This window comes from Balearica regulorum, chromosome 3 (assembly GCF_011004875.1).
Source record: "Balearica regulorum gibbericeps isolate bBalReg1 chromosome 3, bBalReg1.pri, whole genome shotgun sequence".
NCBI classification, from domain to species: Eukaryota; Metazoa; Chordata; class Aves; order Gruiformes; family Gruidae; genus Balearica; species Balearica regulorum.
Window position 1 is genome coordinate 85,522,544 of NC_046186.1, and position 24,455 is coordinate 85,546,998.

At 35.9% G+C, this 24,455-nt stretch overlaps 1 protein-coding gene across 1 annotated transcript in view; it reads left to right on the plus strand.

Moving 5' to 3' along the window:
- FMN2 (formin 2) overlaps positions 1-24,455 on the plus strand; it is a 178,111-nt gene that overhangs the window by 126,702 nt on the left and 26,954 nt on the right. The window contains exons 17-18 of the mRNA XM_075748780.1: positions 3,738-3,830; positions 17,689-17,740. Of these exons, the coding sequence (XP_075604895.1) occupies positions 3,738-3,830; positions 17,689-17,740 (145 nt within the window). The remainder of the gene's footprint in view (positions 1-3,737; positions 3,831-17,688; positions 17,741-24,455) is intronic.

Sequence of the window (24,455 nt, forward strand, 5' to 3'; positions counted from 1 at the left end):
GAGACAAGCTTTTGTTTCAGACAAAACTTTTACAAACTTGTCACAGCAGATCCCCTTTGCCAACCTGTTCCTTTGATATCTGGAATGTTTATCTGGGATGTTTCATGGACAGAAATATATTTGAGTATGAAGCTGAGGGAAAAAAAAAATCAAATATAGAAGCCTCTGTTGGTATTCTTACATACTTTTTTTTTTTTTTTTGGCATGGTTCACCTCCACATTTCTTAGAAGTTATTAAATACACTTCTGACACAAACATTTATTCAGTATCTTATTCCTTCACTTGGGCAGAAATACTGGTAACTGTCTAGTGTTTTGTGTTCCTTTCATATGATCAACACTTGAATTTCTTCAGTTTCAGTGAGGAATAACAATACCTCATCCTCATCAGCAGGGTTTTATACTGTGGTGACGAATTACAGAACATGATAAATTAGTGTACACAGGTTTTACAGTGAGGCCATAATTCCAGTCTTGGTGCTCTGGAGAAAGCGGAAACTTAGGAAGAGCTTACAGGCCTGTTATTTCTTTAATGAAGAAGGCATCCAATGAACTAGTTTGTTTTAAGCATCGTAATACCAATATTAGTATGGTAGTAATGACAGCATTTGTCCTATTTTTAAAAGTTAGATGCTACATATGAGATAATACTTTCTAAAAAAGGAAGAAAAAAGTATATTTTTTTTTCCTGTGTTTCCTGTTGGTTTTTAAATGACTTGGATATTGTTTGCAATTCAGGAATAGGGTCAAAAATGGACCTGAACTGTTATTCTGAACATCACTGATTTTAGCCTTATAACAGGAGGAGAGGAGGAACAAACAAAAATCTACTCCACCAAAAAGCAAAGAAACGACGTTATCATTAACTGCACTCCCTTTCCCCCGACCCCACATGCATGCACAAACAAATCAACCATGGCAGAACTTCCAGCATCTGAATAGTTAAAGAACAGACATTTCATTCTGACAATATTACATGTTTTTCTTTTCTATAGCAAGCTGAATATAAAGGATAGTATATCCCTGCATTTCCTTATAGACTTTGAAAAAGGACTGCTTCAGGCTATTGATATGGGCATAGGCTAAGATTTTGGGTGGGTATATATCTTCATAAGATCTATACTTCTCTCAAATTAGCTGAGAGATCAGGAGTTCATTGTGAGCTGCAGACATTAATTCAAGAGAGTGTAATGTACTTCTGTGAAGAATATGCATTCTGTATTCTGGAAAAAGGTATGGAATTTGGGTGATATTAAATGTTATGGTAGGTTCTGCAGCACCTTTCAGCTCTGCCACTTACTTCTGAATAGGAGAAAAGAATAATAGAAATTCTATATGTCTCCATCAGAATGTGTTCCTTTGCAGAATAGTACATAGCTTCTCTATTTTTTTTTTTTATTTTTTTTTTTGTCTATCGTACACTGTAAGAAAATTTGTGGTCATTTGGATCCCCTCCCTTATTTCAGCTGTGTTGACTAACATTTGTTTAAGAATCTGCAGGATAATTTGGGAATTTTTGGAAAGTGGTTCTGTTAATACTGTTTTATACGGAATTTAAAGTTTTCTTTGCTGAGGTTATCAACACACCTTGATATATTTTTGCACAATCTTTAGACATAGCAAAAACATCAGCACCAGAAAGGAAAGTTGAATTATTTTGCATTTACAATCTGTGAGCTGACCAACAGTAAACATCTATTTATCAAAGGAACAGATTCTGTTCTCTTCCATTCTGAAGGAAGTTTTCTCCAACCTTAGAAACTTTTCACATACAGCAATAATTCCATTTTCATATTTGACTTAACATGTGACTGAAAGTTCTACAGGTTTGTCCCTGTGATTATATTTGTAAGGCTTTTTTTGTTGTTTTGGTTTTCTTGTGGGTTGTTTGTTTGTTTGTTTAAGTATTGCTTCATAAGCAGAGTTAGTTGGTTAATATAATATATTCATGTTAACTTTTCCCCCTAAAGTCTGCTGGTACTTATTTCTGTTTTTGATCTAAGCTTAAAAAAAAAAGTTGTTTAAAAAAAATAAGAAATTGTTATTGTCACCCTGACTTTACTCCACTTGTGGGTAGTTACCAATTATTTGAGTTGTTCTTCTGTATATATGCATTTTAAAAATTATTATCTCCAATTGTCTTTGGTATTTTCACAACTATGAGAAGAGATGATTAGCCAGTGCCTGAGATCTAAAGCCACATTCTCCAAAGATTTGCCCCAGATATAGCAGATCAGATGAATAGTACAGTAAAGGTGAATTAATTTAGGCAGCTAACAGAATATAGAGTGATGTGACTACCATCATATCTGTTTACCTTCATGGCACTCTAGCTTGAATGGCTAGGTACAGATCGACAGTGGGTTGGCTGACCAGCATTTGGCAAAATTAATGAACCTTTGGATCTTTATCTTTAATTATGTTATCTTTAATTGTTCTACCATGTTCTTTTGGATATATCATTAGTTTCTTGCTGTAAACTAGAATCTGGTATTATTTACCAGATTATGAATTTGTGCTTGCTGAAGAATGAAAAAGATGACAACTGATTTTATTTAATTATTTTTTTCCCCCTGAGACCCTTTCAAATATTACAGAACCACATTTTTAGAGCATATAATGGTGATGTATTCTAAGGCTACTACCTGTTGTTTCCGGTCTTCAAAAGCAGACTACAAGTCTGATCTGTAGATATTTGGACTGATGTAATCCTAGACATCATTTATATTTAAAGGAGATAATTATGATAGTATATTCTGCTGCTTCAGAATCTTTTTTTAAATGTCTAACTAGTCTTCTGTATTTAAAGACCTAGTAATAATCCTATTTTGCTGAAAGAAACTCTGGAGAGTGAACAAGGAAAATACTTATTATTTTTTTTAAAATGTTGCACTTTTACTGGAAATTTTGAGGCAGAATCAAGCAGGATTCATTTCTGTTGAATGATGGGAACTTATCACAGCCCAGAGATTTCCCCTATAATAGAAATCAGAGTTTAACATTCTCTGAAGTAGTAGTATCAAGTCTTCTGTTAACCCAAACTAAATTAGCTTGGATAGTTGGTGGAAGCACGACAATACCACCTCACCAATGAATAATCTGTGTCAGGGCTGCTTCACGCTCCAGCTTCTCTGTCCTGGCCTCTAGTGCAATAAAAACGCAGCTGTCCTTCTCCAAGATCTCTCACAGAGTTCAAACAACAAGAACTATACTCATAATCTTTCACTTTAATCATTTTGCACTATTACTTTTGAACAATGCAAGGCACTTCACTATGTCTACGGTTTAGCCGGTATCAAGCCCTCATCTGGTATTACTCACTAAAGTACAGTCCTTCCTACTCTTTGGTGCAGGTTTTGCATCTGAACTTTGTTTTGATTCAAGCACTATCACCTGGGGCCAGGTATATCCACATGGCCTGGGATCTGAGTTTGTATTTCTGTTCCCATACCTTTCAGCCCTTTAAATTTGTCTTTCTCCTTCAAAACCATTATTTCCACTCATTTAAACTAACAGGCTGGCTGCAAGTTAACTGTATATTTTGGTCAAAAACATTTCACTGGGAACCTAACTGTTCCTGAATATATTACCATAGTGTTTGTACTTGAAGTAGTGTGTTTGGGGCACATATTCCAGCAATTTCACTGCCTATGCATTAATTTAAGTGTCTTTTATTACAGTATGCAGATCCATACTATGATGTGTCATCCTAAACTAATCTATTACTTCAATTTCAGCATGTGAGACAGAAGCAGCAAAAGTTTATCAGCTATCACTAGAAGAGCACCTCCAGCCTTTCAAAGACAGCATGGAGCAATTCATTAGTCAAGGTAAATAATGAAACGTCACTTAACCTTTTCATGACATTTCAAAGGAAAGTTATGGGAACAATGTTTATACGTTGTGGGAAAGGGATTGTTTATTTTGGCGTCATAGAAAGATGTGGATTAGTTTAATCAGATGCCACACAGTTCTAAAAGATTTGCAGAATGATTCTGTTGTACTGTAGGTGACTCATTCTCTCTTGCATGACAGCAAAGACAAATGCTATTGGCTTGAGTGCGTGATCTTCTGATAAGTTCAACATTCCAGTTGAAAACAATTTTACAACCTTTGTTCCCTGAAAAATTATTGAAGCTGGATCTGTTTCATTAACTTCTTTCCAAAGAGATAATTCTTTTTTATGTGCCACAAAAACACGAAGCAAGCGTAGCAAAAGTAGTTAAAGGTTTTCCAGATATAAGGCAAATCCATATGAAATACTTGGATGTGATTAGTGGAAAATGCTGTAAGAGAAAATATATTAGAAATATCCATGATGAACTGGCATCCTGAGTGCTAGGAGGAAAACACTTTAAAAATGAATAGATTGATTTCAATGCTTTAATACACCCCTCTTTTGCAAGACTATAGGAGATATGGGTAACTTTAATTTTTGCCTAGTGGTATATCAGAGCATCTCTCAAAATAGTACTCTGAAAGAGTATACTCTGTATTGGCCAATTCACTTTTTGATACAAGTTAGAATTTACTGCATCATGGTGACAATGGCCTGATGAGTACACCAATGTAATTTTAACTTTCTTGACCACTTTGCTGCTCCTTCTGCTTTGATATTGCATTTTATAATAGAAGACAGACATGTTATCTCCTCAACATGTAAGTTATGTGAAAAGTCAGTTTCTAGTGCTGATTCAATTGAGTTGTTAGTAATTTGTTAGCCTAAGGCTGTGTTAATGAGCTATCATATACAGAAATCATTATTAACTGAATGTGTATTATATTTGAGAGGCCAGTCAGATATGTATTTATGTTTTCTTGGTTAGAACATCCAAGATGACCATCCATCTGAATATTATGAGGAGATGGAGTACATATGTTCTAGTGTATACTGATCTATGCTATAGGACTCTGAATTACACTGAATAAATTCAGCAAACCTACCATTTTGAACCATCAAATGTGCACTGATGTTTTCCAAGACAAATGTCTATTAGCTATACCTGGCAAACAGGATGTTGTCTCCAGCAATAGTAGGTATGAACTGCTTTAAAACTGGATTCTGATTATGTATGTGAAATATAAATGTTACATTAACGACATGATTAAACATGTAGCAAGCATTTTACAATAGGTTTATAGTATTATTTATATATATATAGGAGACAATCAAATCAAAAGTTGGTCTGAAAGAAATCACTAATGGTATACTGTAAATCATGCCATATGTTTGCATATTAACCTGAATAACAGAGTAGGAAATAAAACATAAGGATTATATTTCATCGAACATATATCTGTTAAATTTCTTTCACTTCTTTTAGAAACCATACCTGCAGAAGTATTTGACTCTGTACTTTAGCTTACTTTATGATTTCTGACTATGACTTCCAGATCATAATTATATGTAAGCTATGTAGTAATCTGCTCTGGTTTTGCAAGGATATGTGATTTTCTTTCTCGATTATGTGTCTGTATTTTAGGAAAGTGAGGAAAAAGAGACAGGAAAAAAAAAAAAAATAATGCATCTCATCCATTAAGAACTTTGCTGTATTCCCATGTTAACTGTGGATGTTGTCGGGTGGTTGACAAAAGGAAAAACCCATAATGTCAGTAAAAATATCATTGTCCCATTTTAATGAAAATAATTGGAAATGTGTGTTGTGAACACAGTGGACTGTGACTAAACAATTTTTACATTTATTTAAAACTGTAAGGCATATTTTGCAGAATCCTGTCCCAAAGTAGGAAAGACAAAGTTTAACATATAGGAAAAAAGAATCCCTGGTAAAGTTCCAAAAATAAAGTAATTTTAAATACCTTTCATTATGAAATCCTTTGTTTTTACTTCATGGGATTGAATTCAGACTTGAAAGAGGCCATGTTTAAAGCAGGATTTCTCTTTCCTGTTCAGTGTTTGACAGGCTTTTGATCTAGATATTTTTTCTAAGGGCTTTTGTTGTTTATGTAGACATAATCGATGAGTCTTTTCAGCTAGACTGCACACATGATCATTTAGAAAAACAGAGGGACAATTCTTGGCACCTTTTGGGGATTTGTGTTTATATAACATATGCTCTGGGCAAAGAAAAATCAAGCTTTAAGTTTTTATCTTTTCAAGGTCCAGTTTCTCTAAAGTCAGAAAAAGTTTTAACTTATAATTCAGATGAAAAGCATTTTTCATAGGGTTGAATAATTTGGCATGTTTATATGATGCCTTTTCAGAGTAGATAACTTGTGTGCATAATGGGACCCAAAAGTTCAAATAGCTAGTTATTTACAGCATATTCACTTATACTTGTTGCTAGCAGCTAAAATGGAAAATGGTTTTCCCATAGGCAAGCAAACTTGGACATCAAATTAAATATCCTTGGCAAGGGGTTAGAAAGGCGCTGCTTTATAAGAATAGTTAGCGTCTGGCACAGTTATATAACTTTGAATGAAGTTACTGTAACTAGTCTAGCTGACTGTAACTATTGATCTGTTAATTAAAAAAATCTTTTTTTAACACATTTACTATATTTACCAGAGCAAAAAACCATGTTGTATATTTCTCGCTTACTTGTAAAGATTATTTCATTTGAAAGATAAAGAAGGGGAAGAGGCAAGAATGTGTTCAGAGTCATAATGTTTTAGATGAAAATGCTGCTGGTATATATGATTGAGGCTGTTCAGCATTTGCCTTGCCAGACTAGTCAGTAGGGTAAATATTCACCATATTCATTAAAATATGCAAATTAGCAAAAGGATGCCAGTCCTCTTTTTTATTAACTTCAGGATCATTCTTAAAATTATCATTCTACTTAACAGAAGATCAAACTGCCTGTCCTATCCTCTCTGCACTGGCTTAGTGGATATTTGCAAGCATGCTTTGTCCTATGCATTTGATTTCTGAGGGTCTATGTGCCTCAAAACCTCCAAGGCAATCCTCTCTGTTCTCCCATGTTTTCTGTCCACATGCTGAAAACCATCAATCACAAAATATATAATGTGATTATTTTGTTTTCACAAATGTTGGTTTTTTTGCTGAAATTCTCCATAGCCACAGGATTTAGAAAGGAAAAAAAAGGGGGGGGGGGGGGGGAAGGAAAAAAGAAAAAAAAAGGAGCTACTTCAAAAAAGGAAATTGGAGAAAAATTGTCAGAAAACACAAGACTCTTAAAAACTATTTTTTTTTTGTTACAGATTTCTAATATTTTTTTTAAAGGTTTCCAATATTTAAGTAATATAAAATATAAGCATGAAATTTAGTAGAACAATGGTCCTTATCAGGACCAGTTATTCAGACCAAACTGTATTGCATCTCCCCAGTATAGAGTTTATATTCATTGACATTTTCTGTCCTTGAGTTACTCCCCACAAGTTATTACAATCTTTAATCAGAGAGATTGCAAAGGAAAACACTATTTGGGAACCTTGTCTCCTTTGTTCTGTATGTAGTTGTGGATAGATAGGGACGCAAAACCAGCAGAGGTCACATCCACCAGTTTAGAAAGATTCAGAAATCACTTCTTTTCCTTGGGGAAATGTGTCTGTCACATGGGACAGTAGGGAAATACCGAGGGTGCTATTCATCGTGCAGTTTGTGGAGGAATTTCATTAGCAGTTAGTAATCTTTTAAACTTGTCCCTACTTGATAGGATAGCCAGCTCATGCTTAAAGAATCGTATGGGAATGAAACACAATGAGTCCCAGGCCCCAGGTTTTAACTGTGGTTAACTTTGCAGTGAAAAGCAGTCTTTGGGTGTTTGCTGTTGGGACCCCAGCTCGGCTGTGCATTCTTGTCAGCCTGATAAGGCAGGAAACTTATGATAGGAGGCAGCAACCATCACTCCCTTGGAAAAGTCTGGTTTGGGAACTGGGAAGAAGCAGTGTGTTGGAATTGCAGCTTTTCCACTGAGATTCTATAAATTGTGCAAATGTTGCAGTCTTCAAATCTGAGCAAGTCATCCAATGTTATATTCAGAAGCCAAACTAATATAATTGGGTTTAGACTTTAGAAAAAGCATTATGGTGTAGGAAATTTAAGTACTAGAATACATTGTAGAAGAAGCAAAACCATAATTTTCGAATGTTTAGCTAGTTCATCTAAAAACATTGGGAACAATTCCAGCATGATTGTAGGTTTGGGAGTACAAGGTAACCATTCAAACTTTGGTTCCTTCTAGCGTTATTTTGCAAAATTCTGCAGTTCTGCTCTTGTTAGTGAATGCCAGCCCCAGGTTTCATTCTGCTGGACCCAAGAATACAGCCTCTTCTCCAGACCCAAATTCTAGCCACATCCTCGTGATCTTGCAGAATAAAGATGCTAAACTTGTCCTCTTGGGTGAACTGTCTGTAACCATCTCCCTCTTTTGCCAGGAAGAGCATTCAGGAATCCACTTTCCAAACCATTAGTAAATGAATGTATAAATCACAAAGTGTGTTGTATTTATCGCTGTAGCTGCAACCAAATAGTTGGCTGTGACTTGTTCTTTTAGGTCAAGCAGCAAAAGGCTGTGCATCATCAAATGATGGATTGTGAATGAGACTAAAGCATCACACTGAATCTTGGATGACTGGGTTCAGTTCCTGGCTCCAGAAATACTGTAGATGATTGCGAAATGAACGCTGCTAGGGTAATCTTAATTCTGGCATTTTCTAACCCAGAATGATTGATTTTGCAGATTCCATTTTCTTTAAATGTTGCTTTTATAATTTGATTAATATATGGGAGAACATAGCACTGCTTCATAATTTTTGCTAAAAATAATTTGAGAAAATATGACCAAACCACTATTAGGAATATATACAAATAAATGTTTTTGTTTTTCTTCTTTTAAAAAATGCACAGAACTTCAAGGGGTTGGATATTGGTAGATTTATGTGGATACATTCACTTCACATATTATTATTATCAAAATACACTCATTACTAAGATTAAAATTAATTTATTTTTTTTTCATTTTAGAAGAAAATGTTGGAGGGATATGAAATGCAAGCCACATAAAGTCACTAGAACAAAAGATGAAGGAATTCACACTTAAATTAATTCCGTGAATGTTTACATTTTTATATTAGTATTCTTTTTGTTGGATTATTGAAAGAGCTTTTAAAACTTGTTCTTTGAGTGCTGAAAGTATTTTTTTAATCTCACACTGACATCTTAATGCTAATAAATAGTTTAACGTCAGTGTTGTATAAACTTGTCCCTACCTCAGATGTCAGCACCTCCATTGGTGTGCATTATTGCATAATAATCCTAATTCGGATTGTGTTGTATTTGCAGCACTAAAGAGGCTTCACTGAATTAGCCTCACCTTGCCTCAAAGTCAAGGCCAAACCTTTAGACTGAGGCTGGCAGCTGTTTGTGCCTTTGGCACAGGACCTCATTTAATCGTTTTTGTAGGCATCAATACAATGGTTGCAGACAGCACAGGTGTGGTAGAGTAAAAAAGGTATTTTGGCATCACTTGGGAACAGATCAACGGATGCGTCACAATAGCATGATACAAGTCATCCACCCCAAAATATTCTGAATAAACACAGCAGATTACTAAAATTACCAAAAACCTCGTGGATAGTTTGGGGAAGGGGGGGGGAATTACTTCACATTTTAAATCTCTTCTCCAGTAAAATCCAAAATGTGTTCAAATAACATTGATTTTAAAGACTTTAAAGTGACAGGACAAGGGGCAACGGGCACAAATTGGAACACAGGAAGTTCCATCTGAACATGAGAAACAGCTTCTTCACTGTGAGGGTGACCGAGCCCTGGAACAGGCTGCCCAGAGAGGCTGTGGAGTCTCCTTCTCTGGAGATATTCAAAACCCACCTGGACGCAATCCTGTGCAACCTGCTCTAGGTGATCCTGCTTTAGCGGGGGCGGGGGGGGTGGACTAGATGATGTCTAGAGGTCCGTTCCAAACCCTATCAATCTGTGATTTTGTAAGAGTACTTAGCTCCTTCATTAGCCCTAATCACTATGACATGTTCTTCAGCACTGCCTAGTCCAGGCTCACAGCTGAACAGCCTTCCTTTTACATCAGGCCGGAAATCTCTTGCGGTATCTTCACTGTACCTAATATCTTATATTTAGTCCTAGGTATGCTAGCTGGCTGCACATCTGTTTAGTGCCTAGTCCTCACTTGAGACCTTTAAGCAGTGTAGGATTTTAGAAACAGTAGCAAGGAATATGGGGTGAGGAGCTGAAAGTTGCACATGAAATTCAATGTATTTTGCTTCTGTGAATGTGACATATGACAACATCATAGTGAGCAGTTGCTGAATGCACACAACTAAGTATGATGGAGTGATTTTCTTTTTTTTAGTTTTTGGGTTGTTTTTGGTTTTTTATTGGTGGGTTGTTGGGTTTTTTTTAAAGTGTTGGATCAGGGTTCCACTTCTCCCTCTATTCAGTTGACAGCAGATGGCATTTTTCAAAGGGTGGCAAATAACCTATCTTTTTGCCAGACTGCTGCCTGAGATGGATTAAAAGAGAACACAAATAGCAAAATGTAGAGAGTTCACATCTTGAAACACAGCATATATGAGGGGTAGATAGGACTTGTGCTGAAGTTTTTTTGTTGTTGTTATTACTTAATTTAGTTCTTAATTTGAAAAGTCAGTCTCCTTTTATAAAGTCTGTTGATAAGTTTAATTTTTTCTAACTTTCAACGAAGATTAACTATCAGTGGTCACATATTCACTGCGAGTTTAAACTTTGGTTCCATAGATCTTGGTTGCAATCTATGGGGCTAGCACATAATTTGAGTTGTTCCTGTTGTGTGAGAGTGTAAAGTTGTTGTGAAGTGCAGTTGGTTGGAATCAATAGAAATGTTTATGTGTATCATAGATGTTGAAGAAACTGGAACAACAGAAATGTCCAGTATATTAGATGCTCTGTCCCCAGTTATCTTCAAGAAACTGGGGTCTGAATGAAGTATTTAGCTGTTCTTTTTCACATATGAAAATCTTAGAAAATTGGGGAGAGGGAGTGCGTATTCTTCATGCTCACAACCTTCTATGAATTTCTCATAGCAAATACAGAAGGATGTAAGACTCTTGCTAGGATTCCCAGAAGTAATCCTGCTTTCTTCTCTTGCAAAGCTTTCTTAGTGTGAGTGTACCTGATGATAAACCATCCAAATGTACTTGGATCTTTGTTCAGTGTAAATAGAAATTCTCAAAACTATAGCAACGTAACTCTAATGACTCATTGAAGAGGCATTGTGTCTGTCAAAAAAAAAAAACCAAACCAAAAACAAACCCCAACAATAAAACAAACACACACGAAACAAACAAACAAACAAAAAACCCAGCCAAAAACCCAAACCAAAAAAATTCAAAAAACCAAACCCCAAAATACTGGCTCCACTTGAAAGTTACTGGAAAGCACATTCATAGCTAATTATAAACAAATACTATTTAACAATTTAAATAAAAGGAGAGGGGAAAAAAGCAAAAGATTTAGGACATAGACAAACAGATGAAAGGATTCTTGTTGCCTTCCATCTGAGATTACTCAGATGCATTCCTGTATTCAATTACCTGAGAAGATGTGATATTCCCTTAAGAGAGATCGGGAGATCAGAAGGGATGGCAGTTTCGTGCATCTTCTTACTCATAGTCCTTTGAAACTGGTTCAGCAGAAATAGCTTAAATTGCAACAGGGTTTGGGGCCAGACGGTGACTACACACAGTAATCACTGGGTCAAGATCATACCACAAACCAACAACAAAACATCCTGGTGGAACAAAAGCTCTGAGAGGGCGTTTGAATGCTATTTCAGTAGACCTATAAGGTCTACTTGGAATAATTTCTGAACTGGAACCAAAGGGTCAACTTGTTTTATGACTATACTTATCAAGTACATTTGCACATAAAGGACACTGATAATTCTTATTAACTGTTAGCTTTGAGTCTGTTTTTCTCATGATATTCCTGATATTACTGCATATTCAAGCTTAAGCTTTAAAGTTGGGTTTGTTTTTTTTTACAAAGCCACTAAGCACGAGCCCCTGTCATCATTTGAAAATTAATGATCATCTAACTTTTCTTTACAATCTTCCTCAAAACCCACTTCCTTTTTGATAGCTTCCATCTAAAATGGCTACTTAGTTCTTCCCAGTGCCTCTCACATCCCCAACTGCATTAATCTTAATAAAATTTGCAAAAAGAACAAACAACAATAACATCCTAAAATTGAGGCAAAACACATTCAGAAGTCTAAAGGGGGGAAGAAAGGGTTTTCTTGAGAGCTTTCTACTGATCCCGGTGTCTTTGCTACTCTGTTTTGGTATTTCAAAACACAGTGTTGAATAGTATGCTGACTGCCAAATAAACTAGCTGTGAGTATTATTTTGGTGTTTTCTGGGGGCATTTAAAAGTACGTGTGCTACCAAGGAGAATGGAGGAATTCTCTTAGGAGCTCTGGCAGAGGTCTTGTAAACTTGAACCTTCAACCCTAATAATATCAGTGTAACTACATGCCCTTGCTTGTGGAAGTTGTTCATCCAGTGTTTTCTCTGTTTATCTTCACTTTCTTTCTGTCCTAGTCACAGGCATGAGATACCTACAGAAGGTATCCTCATGGCCTCTATCAGGCACCTCAGGTCCTTGGATCTTAGTTGAGCTGGGTCAGGAGTGACAGATGAATTGCCTGGTGTTCCATACACTTTTTAAGAAAGTCTATCCCTCAATTTTGTTTTTAGTTTTGTTTTGTTGGGTTTTTTTCTTTTTTTTTTTTTAGTTTGTGGCTCTGCTAGAGGAGATACTTGGTATATTTTCAAAGTCCTAACTACTATTCACTCAGCACCACTGTGGAAAAAAATGTTCTCTTTAAAGATCCTAGTAAATCTGCAGCAAGGATTTGTAAAAGTGTTAGAAATAGTTTTCTTTATTTTCTATTCGGTAAAAAGGATTTCTAAAAATTTCATTGCTTTTCAATAATATGTGTATAGCACAGGGGCAGAATAGTCCCAGTTTAAGACAGTTGTTGTAAGTCTTTGACTTCCCAGTTAGTCTCAGGTGAAATATTTTTTGTGATTTTTAAATCCTCTGGAAGAGATGATAAAGAGTGAAATGTCACACTTTCAAAAAAGAAATTGCAGCAACCTATAATAGAGTCAACAGACATTATATGCAATGTCTGTCCATATAGAAAATAGATATATTAATGTAAATAACTTTTTTTAAAAGACCAGATACAATGCAGAGTTATAACGGTTGAATTTGGAGGAGACTAATATAGAAAGTTTATTGGACTGAAAAAGAGAAAATACTCGGCAGTGTTCTTAGTTCACAGAGTGGCTTGATTCCTGCAGAGATTTTAGCATTATAGGTCCGAAATGTCATTTGCCATTGAGACCAGAGGGGACAATTTGTGGTCAAGAAATGGCTTTTATGTCCTTATCTTTGAACCCCTCTCCATTTAATTTAATCTTCTAGGCTTCTTAAAGACAAAGAAAAAAAGGACTATTTGCAGAAAAATGAATTATACTGTTCTGCTAAAGACTGTTATTTTCTAGAACGCCTGTGTATACTTCTCACGTTCCATTTTGTGAGAGGCTTCAGATTTTCATAAATGCATAGCTCACTTTAGTGTGGCTTTTCATATATGTGCCTTTGCAGAAGTTTATATGTAATCTTTGCAGGACTATAATCTAAAAGAATTGGAAGAGCAAACACAGAGAACAATGGCATGTATCATTCTGGAATGTGTGTATATGCTGATAACGACAGACCTTTTGTGAATTAAGTTAATTAGACTTCGTTTGTGAGGCCTTGTTGGAAAGCTCATTTTGAATTGCCTGAAATCAAGTTTTATGCCCCAATTATAAAACATCAAGCAGTAAATTTAAGCAAATACAGAAAGTAGTAAGATAGAAATTAGAACATCTGATGTGAGTAAATTTTGAAGAAATACATATACATTCTATGTAAAAGAATTGATTGAAGAGTCTTGGATATAGTACAGTCCTCATGCTTGGTAAGGAATGACGTAGGGAGGAAGGAATGTACTTGAATTTTGACCAAATATATAAAGTATTCAGGAAGTATAGACCTTGCTCTGAAGGGAAACCATCTTTAAATAATCTGAAGGTATCTTTATGGAAAAAGCAGGCAAACAGTGGAACATCATCCAAAAAGAAGCCATTAAAGATGCTTTCAAAAGAAAAAGTGAAAAGATAACTAATCCAGTATATGTTGTAAATAGTAGATAAGGCAGCCTTGCTCCATGAGAGGTAATTTTCATTCTGAAATGTTCTTTTTTTTTTTTTTTTTGGTATGGCGATGTTTTTCAATATGACCTGAGGTTATTTTTCAACTATATCCTTTTAAGTAGATTTTAGAGAATATATATGCCTTCAGGATTATGAGAGCTGCTTATAAATCCCTACAATATATTGAGTGTATGCAGGCAGTGATATAAAACTAAGTTTTACCTCTGCTTACTGCTGCATTACATGAAATATAGGAGCTAGTATTTCCTGGTATGATATAGTCTTTGATAGATTTGGAACAGTGTGTTTGGAGGTGGTTTAGTAAGTCAGTGTCAAGGATCAAGAAAACTGCTCTTAGCAGGGGGTTGGAGAAAAGATGATGATTCAATAAAATATGGACTATTTTCATTTGGGAAGGATAACTGACCCAAGAGCCGGAACTCCTACATCCGTCAGAAAAGCCTGCAAGCAGTCGCTGCTGTGATGAGCTGACGGATTCTGAATATATATGAAAGCAGATGTGGCTACTGGATGACTACAAGGCTTCTTTTAATGTTTTTCAAAGAAAATCAATACGAGTTTCTGGGGTAATATTGTTTCTTGAGGATAGAAAGAAAGAGAAATTTTAATGGCAGAATGGAGCAGTCAGACATGCTCAGCCGCCACAGTATCCCTGGCAATCACCATTGTATCAGTCATTGCCACAGTGGGATCACTGTGGAGTGGGTAGGGATTTCCTCTTTACTTCACCTGTTGGAGGAGTTCTCTTTTGTAAAAGGAAATTCACTTTTCTCCCAAGACTGTGCTCCCAAGGTGGACACCTTTCAGCTGGTACTCAGCACTTAGTTGATATAGGCTGCTAAGAAGGAAGAAAGCCAAACTGGTGCTTTTCAAACAGTCTCTTTACAGTTGCGATGAACTGCTTTTGCAGAAGAAGGGCCAGTAAAGGTGCATTATATTGGATGAAATTGTAAAGTCTAAGGTATTCTGGGATACTTCAACTGAATCTGTCATAACTGACTTTTTTTTTCCTCCCCTACTGAAACAGGAAAAATGAGTTGAAAGCAGTTTATCAATAGGGCAATTACTACAGAGCAAAATACCAATAACCGCTAATATCTGGTGACAATATTAGTGGCCAGATCCAGAAGTTGTCGCAATCTTCAGCTGCTTCAACATCTAATAGTTATTCCATTGTATCCAGGTGACAGTAAGACTTTTGTAGTTTTGATGACAGGAGGCTTTCTTTCCTTGCTGGTTAAATCTCAGTGCATGTTTTTGACTAGCCATTGTCCATAGCTTTCAGATGTTTACCGTGTACTAGTGCAAAAGCAGTCATCTGAACAGGGCTTTGAACAGGGACAGATCCCTGAGTGTACGTACCATACTTTCTTCTCTTTCACTGGTGCCACCCGTTGTCTTGTGGAAGCAGAATTGTTTTCATACTGTTCTTTACCTTTTTATGTCTAGAAAAATGAGAAAGCAAGTGGATTGCAAGTCAGATTTACACTGGAATAATATCCTTCTAATAACATGCAAAAGGTTTAGAAGTGTCATCATGTATTTGGAACAGACTACAAGGGAATTCTGTTTTAGAGAAAAGTCTTTCCTTGCAAGACTGTTTAATGCCAAGAGGTGATCTGATGCAGGATTAAATCTCTCTCTGTGGGTATAGTGGCTGCCTTATGCGTATGTACTTAATACTTTTTTAAAAAAAGCTATTACGTACACCTGCATCATTCAAGGATTCTCAAGATTCTTTTCATTGGGTAATACCCATTCTCTATGAAATGAATAAAAGTACAGATACCCGAAGTATTTTTTTTCTTCCTCTCTGGACCATAGTAACTTTCCTTTTTAATTGAAACAAAACTTGCTCCAGAATGGGGACATTCTGACACACTTTGGTAAGCCTAGTATGATATATTGTGCTTGCAGTCTTTCAAAAAGTAAATTATGCAATATTTGCTCTTATTGGTGGGTACATAATTGTTTGTAAGCATGTGCAGAACATGAAATAAGGAAGAACATGAAATAAGAAAGAAAAAGCCCCGAAACTAGACAGCTCAGATGATGGAATATTCCATTAATCCTGGAAATTACAAAAAGAGTTATATCCTACAAATGTGATGTGTGCACTAAAAGACTGTCCTAGGCTGGAGCATGCTAGCCTCCATTTCCAAGCATTGTTGAACTGAGAGGAGTCCAAATAATAATAGTAATAGAATTATTTATTTTAAAAGTTGTATCCGCAGATACTTAGTGAAAGTGTTAATGCAGAATTGGATATTGGATCTCCCTTCATCCAGGGAGTTTGTGTGCAGTATTTTCTCTCTTGCACCATCTGGTTTTACAAGTCATACCTTGACTTTCAGGACTGAAGTATGAAGAAAAAAAAAAATTAATGAAATTCTGTCAAAGCTGCCAGGTTTCACCTGGTTTCATATCCAAAGCAAGGCAAGGCTTTCAAGAAAAACTATAAGTGAGCCCAGATTCACTCAACACTGGGCCCAGGTTCACTCAAAAGGGTTGTGAGCCCTCACAAACCTTTTGAAGAATCTGGGACGCCTTTCAAGTCAGTATTGAAACCTGTAATCAGGCAGGCTTCACGTGCTCTTGAATTTCCTTGAGAACATTTACCCAGCTCCCCCTCAAGTTTTCTGTGGTTTGCTGGGATTTTTTTCACTTTCAGCAAAACAATGATGGAGCCTGAGTCTTCAAGTAATTATTACTAAATACAATGTTTGCTGCTGCAAGCAGCCAGGCACTGCTCACCCTTCTCGGCAGACTACATTACTACTAATAAAAAGCATTTGCAGCATGAGACATAGCTCTGATCTTCCTTCTGACTGGGAAAAGAATAGGGAAACTCCATTTGTGTATCTTTGCTACAGATTTCACATATCTATTTTAGTGTTACCGTATGTTTGTAAAGTGCTGTTGATTGAAACATTGGAACAGAAAAATAGTGGTTACCTTTGTTCCCTAATAATTCCATTGCCTTTCTCTCTGCCAAATTTAAAATTGGGATTTTCTTTTCCAAAGTCAGTGTGTCTACAATGTAGAAAAATAATTTTAATGAATTATTATTGTAGAGCTATGTAAGGAGAGTAGAATAAAAACTAGCTTAAAGGTTTATTAATATTTTTTAGATTTCTATATGAATTCTGTACCATTGACATTTGTTTCCAGGACAGTTCAGAGGTCTTCATGTCCCAAAACATAGGACATTTTGTCGGTTGCATTTATTTTGCTTTGAGGTTTCTTTTGGTTTTGTTTATTTGTTTTGTTTTTTAATAGGGCTATCAAAATTCATGTAGTTTTGTGTGTTTGGGGGATTTTTATTTGTTTTTCCTTTCAGAATTGATGTACATAAGTATACCCTCAGGTGGTTTCTATACATCTTATGATATATTAACAATAAACATTATCCTTAAACAACATATTTATCTTGTAGCTAATTCTTTGATTGTATTTTTACAGCTAAAATAGACCAAGAAAATGAAGAGAAGTCACTGACAGAAGCACACAAAAGGTAAGAAAGAATGACGCAGTAAAACCTTTCTTTGAGAAATATGTTTTGGTAGAAATTGCTATATTGGTAGTCAACATTACTGTATTTTTTGAATAGTGAAAGGAATGCATTCAGAAAACTAAGTGATACTTATTTATTGTCAATTTTAATTTGATAGTTAGGAAAAAAATTTGAAGGAAAATAGTCACACAGCCTACCTTTAGACAAATATTGCACGTGACTCCTGTCTTTCGGAAAATGCATGTACCATACGTAAAAATTCAGAATATACCATTTGGACTGAGAGAAAACAGCTCACAGTACACCAGAATCATGGCGATTTGACGGATATGTAGCATTCCCCAGACAACTATTATTCATTAGGTACCACTTCCTGTGCTTATGAAATGTCTGCTTTAAAATAACGAAATCTGATTTTTTAATATACTAATGATATATATAATTAAATGTGACTTCCTTTGTAAAATTGCTAATAGATCTTCAAACAGTTTTTTGTGGCAAAGAGCAAAATACCTCATTAAATTTCATTACAGATGTGTGCATTTGAAAGAGTTTTCAAAATTAGGAACTTCACTGCATTGCACAACTTGTGGTTTCTTCTGATATTTTGGCAATGTTCTCCAGAAGCAATGTTTAAATGGGACAGATTTTTATCTGTCCCAGCAAAAGACCAAACTATGACACACACCATTTATAGTCCAGATTTAGTGAAACTGACAGTCTGCATTTGTTTTTCTTTCACTAAAAATAGCATCATCTTTTCGTATGAGCTACAACTGCCACTGAATATATGCTGATGAATATAATCATTCTATATTCCCAGAGCTGGGAAGTGTCTCAATAGGATTCCAGTAAAATATACCACTGTAAAAGCTTCTAGTTCTTACTACGGTTTGTTAGCCATTCTATGGCCCCGGTGCCCAAATTTGCCACCTCTTGTAATGCCACAGTGCAGTTGACATCTTTCCTGGTACGGCACCACAATTTCTCTCTGTTCCTTTGGGCCATGTACTAGGGATAGTACCTGAAAAGGAAGCCAAGGGGAGAGTGGATGTTCCTCTGCCCTTCTTACTTGCAAGGAGGTGTGGTGCATTGGTGATGTGGGATCATGATGGAAAAAATGGAACAAAGGAAATATTGCTTTGGCTTAGTATCATACATCTTGCTCAAGTGTATGAAAGGCATTCCTGACATTTCTTAGGTTTGTTTAACTGCTGAATTACATAATTCTTATCCTTAAAAATCTCCTTCATAATAAAACTTTGAGAGAAGAAACTCCTGTTAGAATAAGAGATTTTGGTGATCTCTGCCTGCTCTTTAAAGGAAGCTGTTTCTCCTATGGAAAATGGAAGACTACTTGTCCAAAGCTGACAGATATCTAAGGACAAGGGGAATCTGCAATGTGTTCCAAAATCTCGTGACTTTTCACTGTCTTCTGGTGTCTAATTCACTCTCCATTCTTATTTTTTTTTTCCTTGACTGCACTGGAACCATCATGTCAAAACCTTCCTGTTGGTATACCTAGCATCCACAATATGGGGGAAGAAACCAAACTGCTCCCTGGATTCTCATTCAGCTTGCTCTGCTCCTCCCAGCTTGTCCTAGTTATTTCTTCTTCTCTGTTGAGTGCAGCAGCTCCTTTTACCTAGTAGTTTGTCAAAGAAGAAAATTCAGCTTCATTGTTCCTCTTTACTGTGAATATCTAGCAAGGATAACACATCCAAAACCTTTTGTGGAACACATGAGGAATTATGCTAGGAAAACATTATGGCAAAGTTATTTTTTACTATTATCTAGGTGATGTTTCTCTTCCTTCCTTCTACCTTCCCACTGAAATTCTTAATCAGATTAGTGATATTTGTTAAAATATTGAGGATAGCTTCATGGTATAGTTTTAGTATTATGTGTATTTATTTCACTAAGATCTTTAACTGGCTTAGAAATAAAATGCTTGGGATCTTTTTTTGGCGGGGATGGGTGAAAAAGACGATGAGAGCTTAAAAATCTAAATAAAAGATTAGTTACATTTGGCTAATCGTAGGTAGAACAGCAATGTGTAGGATGACTAAACAAGCAAGTAGTGCAAGGAAAAGTGATGGATTAGATGGAGCAAAATTAATGTGATTAATGTCCTTGGATTTTCCTTTTTGAAGTGGATAACTTCAGCCTGTGTATAAGTTCAGGTCTACCCCACAACAGCATTTCTTTAGCTTTCAGTAAAAACTACAATTTTTAAAAATATATATATATATATTATATAAACATCTGGTTTGGGCACAAAATATTAAAGCTGATACATCCATAAAAATATGAAAGTCTAAAAGAAAAAGCTCTTGCAGCAGTAACAACAAAAATGTTTCTAAAATGAATAATGATTTGGGGAAAATGCAGCAATAGATGAGCTGAAATGGAAAGTTAATCTTCCACACAAAATAAAGACAAAGAAAATGGAATGTCTGCTCCAGGGACTCCATGCAGTGTATAGCTGTTCATTTGTCACAAGTGAGAAAATGTTTAATCAGTTTTGAAATGATGTATTCTCTCTTTATTTATCGTGTTTAGTGACTTTAAGAGTGTCAGTATGTAAAGTGTTTATCCAAGGAATGGATTTCTGGCACATGGATAAAATGAAAAGTGAAATGTTTAGCTTGCAATAGGCATATGTTCCAAGATCTCTCTGAGTAAGTATCCTGAGATGAGAAGAAAGCACACAGGTCTGTGTTTATCTAGCTTACGCAGGCAGACAAGGAAGGCTCCAGCCTGGTATTAACACTGAAGTGACATGGAATGTCTTCACCAAACCCCAAACAATTACATCACTCCCTTAACAATATTGATAAAGTGTAATAAAAAAGAACCTGGCACTTTCCAATTAGATCCTCATTGCTAAATACTTGAGAAACTGTGAAACACTTGACAAGTTAAAGTAAAAAACCACTGTTTTGGGGGTAGGGGAAAGAAGTAAAAGAGGAGGAGGAGAGTAAGAGATGCTTCTTTATTTTAGAAGTCCACATTTGACTTTTTTTTTTTTTTTTTAATTTTAGATTGTCCTCTGTCCCAAGTTGCATAACTATATGCTCAATTCACACAACTGTAAATAACATTTAAACAACTTTATAATTAAAATTTAGTATCTTTGAAAATTGGGAGATACCGCACACTTCCAGCAAGCACCAAATATGTTCTCTGTTTTTTTTGTATTTTCATTTACTTAGCTTTAAATATCTCTAGTCTTCCAAGATGTGATTTTCTTTAAGCAGGGAGAAAAAATTAGAAGCACTATTTTTTCCAGGTATGCTTAATACAATTTTAGAGTGAGATAAAGTTGGATCATAGTACCCACAGCAAGTAGGAACCAAGATTGCATCAAAGTTATCGTCAAAAGTAATATGATAGCTGATGTCTTGTTTACCGTGCTAGGATAAAAGGCAACAGCAACAGCAGCAATATAATCTTCCTTGCTTATAGTCAGAAATGAGCTAGTTACTCCTCCTCTTGCACTTAATTCCTGAAGAAGCGACAGCTAAACAACCTGACCAGAATTATCAGAAACAGCATTCAGTGAAGTTGAAAGTCCTAATTCTCTGCCTCACTACCTCTATGCAGCTGAATAGGTATGAAGGAATTGCATGTAGCTTTATTACTTTCTTATAATACCTTTCCCAGTATTGAGTTCTGATCTTGGAAGGCTTCCAGATTATGGTCTTTTTTTAGAAGAAAATAAATCCAGACTGTAACATTGATCTTTCTTCTACTGAAATAGTTAAGATGATCTTCCCCTTTTTCTTCCCCTCTACCTGCAATGATTCATCTCTTCTTGGAATAACACCTCGGGAATCATTCAAAGTGAACTGGAGATGTTTATTGTAGACCTGAGACACAGTCAGATGATCTTCAGTTCTCTTAAGAACACTACAGATCCTTTTATTTCTAATATTTCACATAGTATAACCCTGCTTGAAGTGATAACATAGGTCACTGAGACACAACAGTCCCATATAATGGCGGCTTGATTTGGGGTGAAACTGTTCACCCTTTTTTCCTGCTGTGATGCCTAATGAGGGCTGGATAGACAGAATTGCTGCTCACTATCATGGCTTTGCTTACATCACTGATTTTAACAAATCTGAGAATTTAATTTGTTCTTTAGTAAATCTCAATGCATTATGAGAATATATATTTGTTTTAAAAAAGTCAAACAAAGGACTTTCTGCCTTCTGACATAACTATCAACTACGGAATTTAGGATGTGTGTGGCTGGGTATGGAACACTCATCTTCCCGTGTCAGGATAGTTTTATTTGGTTTATTTTATAATTTGCTCCCATTACTTGCACATTCCAGTGATTTTTAGCTTTTAAGTGCTTCCTGAGTGCAGCCTCCCAGGCACCTCTTCTGTTTTCAGGACATTTAATAATCGGTTTAGCGATGTGTTGTTGCTTTCTTTGCTGTAGCAACAAATGACATTAATTTTGAAGAGAAATATTTACTTTTTAATTCCCTGGGAAAAAAAAAAAAAAACAACAAAACCAACTAATCCTGACACAACACTTGCAGACTTCCATTGGCTTCAGTGAACATGAGACTTAGGGAGGAACAAAGCTTTACACCTGCTTATGAGCTGACAAGTCGATGACACTTAAAGAAATGGCAGACAGTATGGTACAATGGCACTGCTGAAAAGCAACACCTAGAAATGTATCACCTAAGTCTGGTAATCCTTTAAAACAGTAAATGTTCCTCCCGCCTCGCTACCGTCCACACAATGATTTGGATTGTTTCCAAAAGTGAACTGTAAAGTTAAAGTGAAAATTGAGTTAATGATTGAAATAAAGTGGTGAAAAGCACAGAATGGAGAGAGGTATGTAGGTTAAAAAACCCCTAGCACAACACTTTTAACTGAAAGGCAAGAATATGTTGTTGGCCTCCATCTTTCACTACTCTTTGGCCATTCATCCTTTGTTGGTTCCTTTACTGTTACGTCTCTCTTCTCGCTGTGTGGCTCCCAACATGCAGACTTGAATTGCTCGTGGTAATACATTTCAGACTGTAGGTATACATTAGTTGCATCAGCAAAAAGTAAATACTTGGTGAGCAAAGGAAATGTGTATAGAAGAAGCTTACAGACTGTTAAACAGATTGGATCGTTCTAGCTTAGTATCCTGTCTCTGACAAAATATCAGGGCCTGTAAATATGCGGTAATGGAAACTTAGCCGGCAGTTTAGTTATGTCAGAAAGTCTCTTCTGAAATATGGGCAATTGATCTTTCCCTGAAAGACGAGGCCTTTGTCCTTTTCTGAAAATATTTGCCAAATGACTGCAAGTCTTTACCCACTTGCACAATACAATTTTTGTCTGTAAGTGCATTATCTTTTCTTTTAAAGATGTTGAGCTGCTTGCTTAAAAAATAATTTTATTTTATTGGTTTTAAATTAGTTTGCATTTAATGGCATTCAGTGCTACTATGAACAAATAGTAATATAACTTTTAACAGATGGGGGTACAATTCAGAGATCTAATATTCTGCAACATAAGCTCATCTTTATACAATTTATTCGACATTTTATGTAGAGGATCTATCTTACAAACAAAGATAAAGGATATTAGTTTAAGGTACAAATGCAGTTACACAGTGAAGTGAAGCATTGATGACAATACAGCTAAGTAACACCCTGATAACTATATAGTTAAAATAACTGGGGTCTGATCATACCAAAACCTAATGCTATAGCATTAAAATCAGGATTTAAAAAGAAAAAAAAAAAAAAAAAAAAAGACTAAGAGGAGAATCACATACCTAATAAAATTAATGAAAAAAATACAGAAATTAAAATCTTTAAATGTGGCACATTATTTTGACCTCCAGTTTATGTCCAGCAGGTGGTTTCACTGAGTTTCACTCAAAAATTCAAGATATTCCTCTTGAGCTGCTACAGCTGAAATAAAGCGCTTGTGTGCCTGTGGGTACGCACGATTAGCTCCAGTGCCTCTCCATCAGCTTCTGATTATGTTCAGCAGGTTTTTTCTTTCATCATATTGTCTACCTGAGCTGTTTAGTTAGATTGTTTTCTAAGATCTTCACAGTATTATGTTTACGTTTGCAATGACTGTGACTTAAATGTGCATAACACTTCTGCTCTTACTCTTATGTCGATTTGCTGCTACAGTTGTTGATTTCTTCCTTGCTGTACTTCAAGATTTACTTTAAGGATTATTATATTATATTGCTGTTGTCATGTATAAGCAAATAGAACAGCAGAACATCAGGGATGTGGTTTAATTAGGTCACAATTGCATTAACTCATCTGGGAACTATCCAGTAATAACTTGTACAATATAGGTTGTTCCTTCCGTAATAATTTCCAGTTGATGGAAGGTTGCCATCAGCCCCTCCACAGTGTAGAGCTTGCCTCAGCCCACTGCTGAAACCTCACTGTGCTTCTCATATATGGAGATTAAGCGACTAAGAAAAAAAGTGTTGCGTCTTTACCCTTCCTCCGTTTGTTCCTTGGCCTTGCTGCCTTGTTTCTTGTCTTCCTTAACAAGCTAGATTCAGGAACAGCCAGATCCCTTCTGCACTGTGTCTTAAATGAACACTTCTTGTAGGATAACTTGCAACTACTTCCTTTCTCAAGTTGCTGCCTGAAAGATGGTTCTACCTTCATCAGTCTGAGGAGGAGTTAAAGTTCCTTCTTCACCCCAAAGGAAACAACTA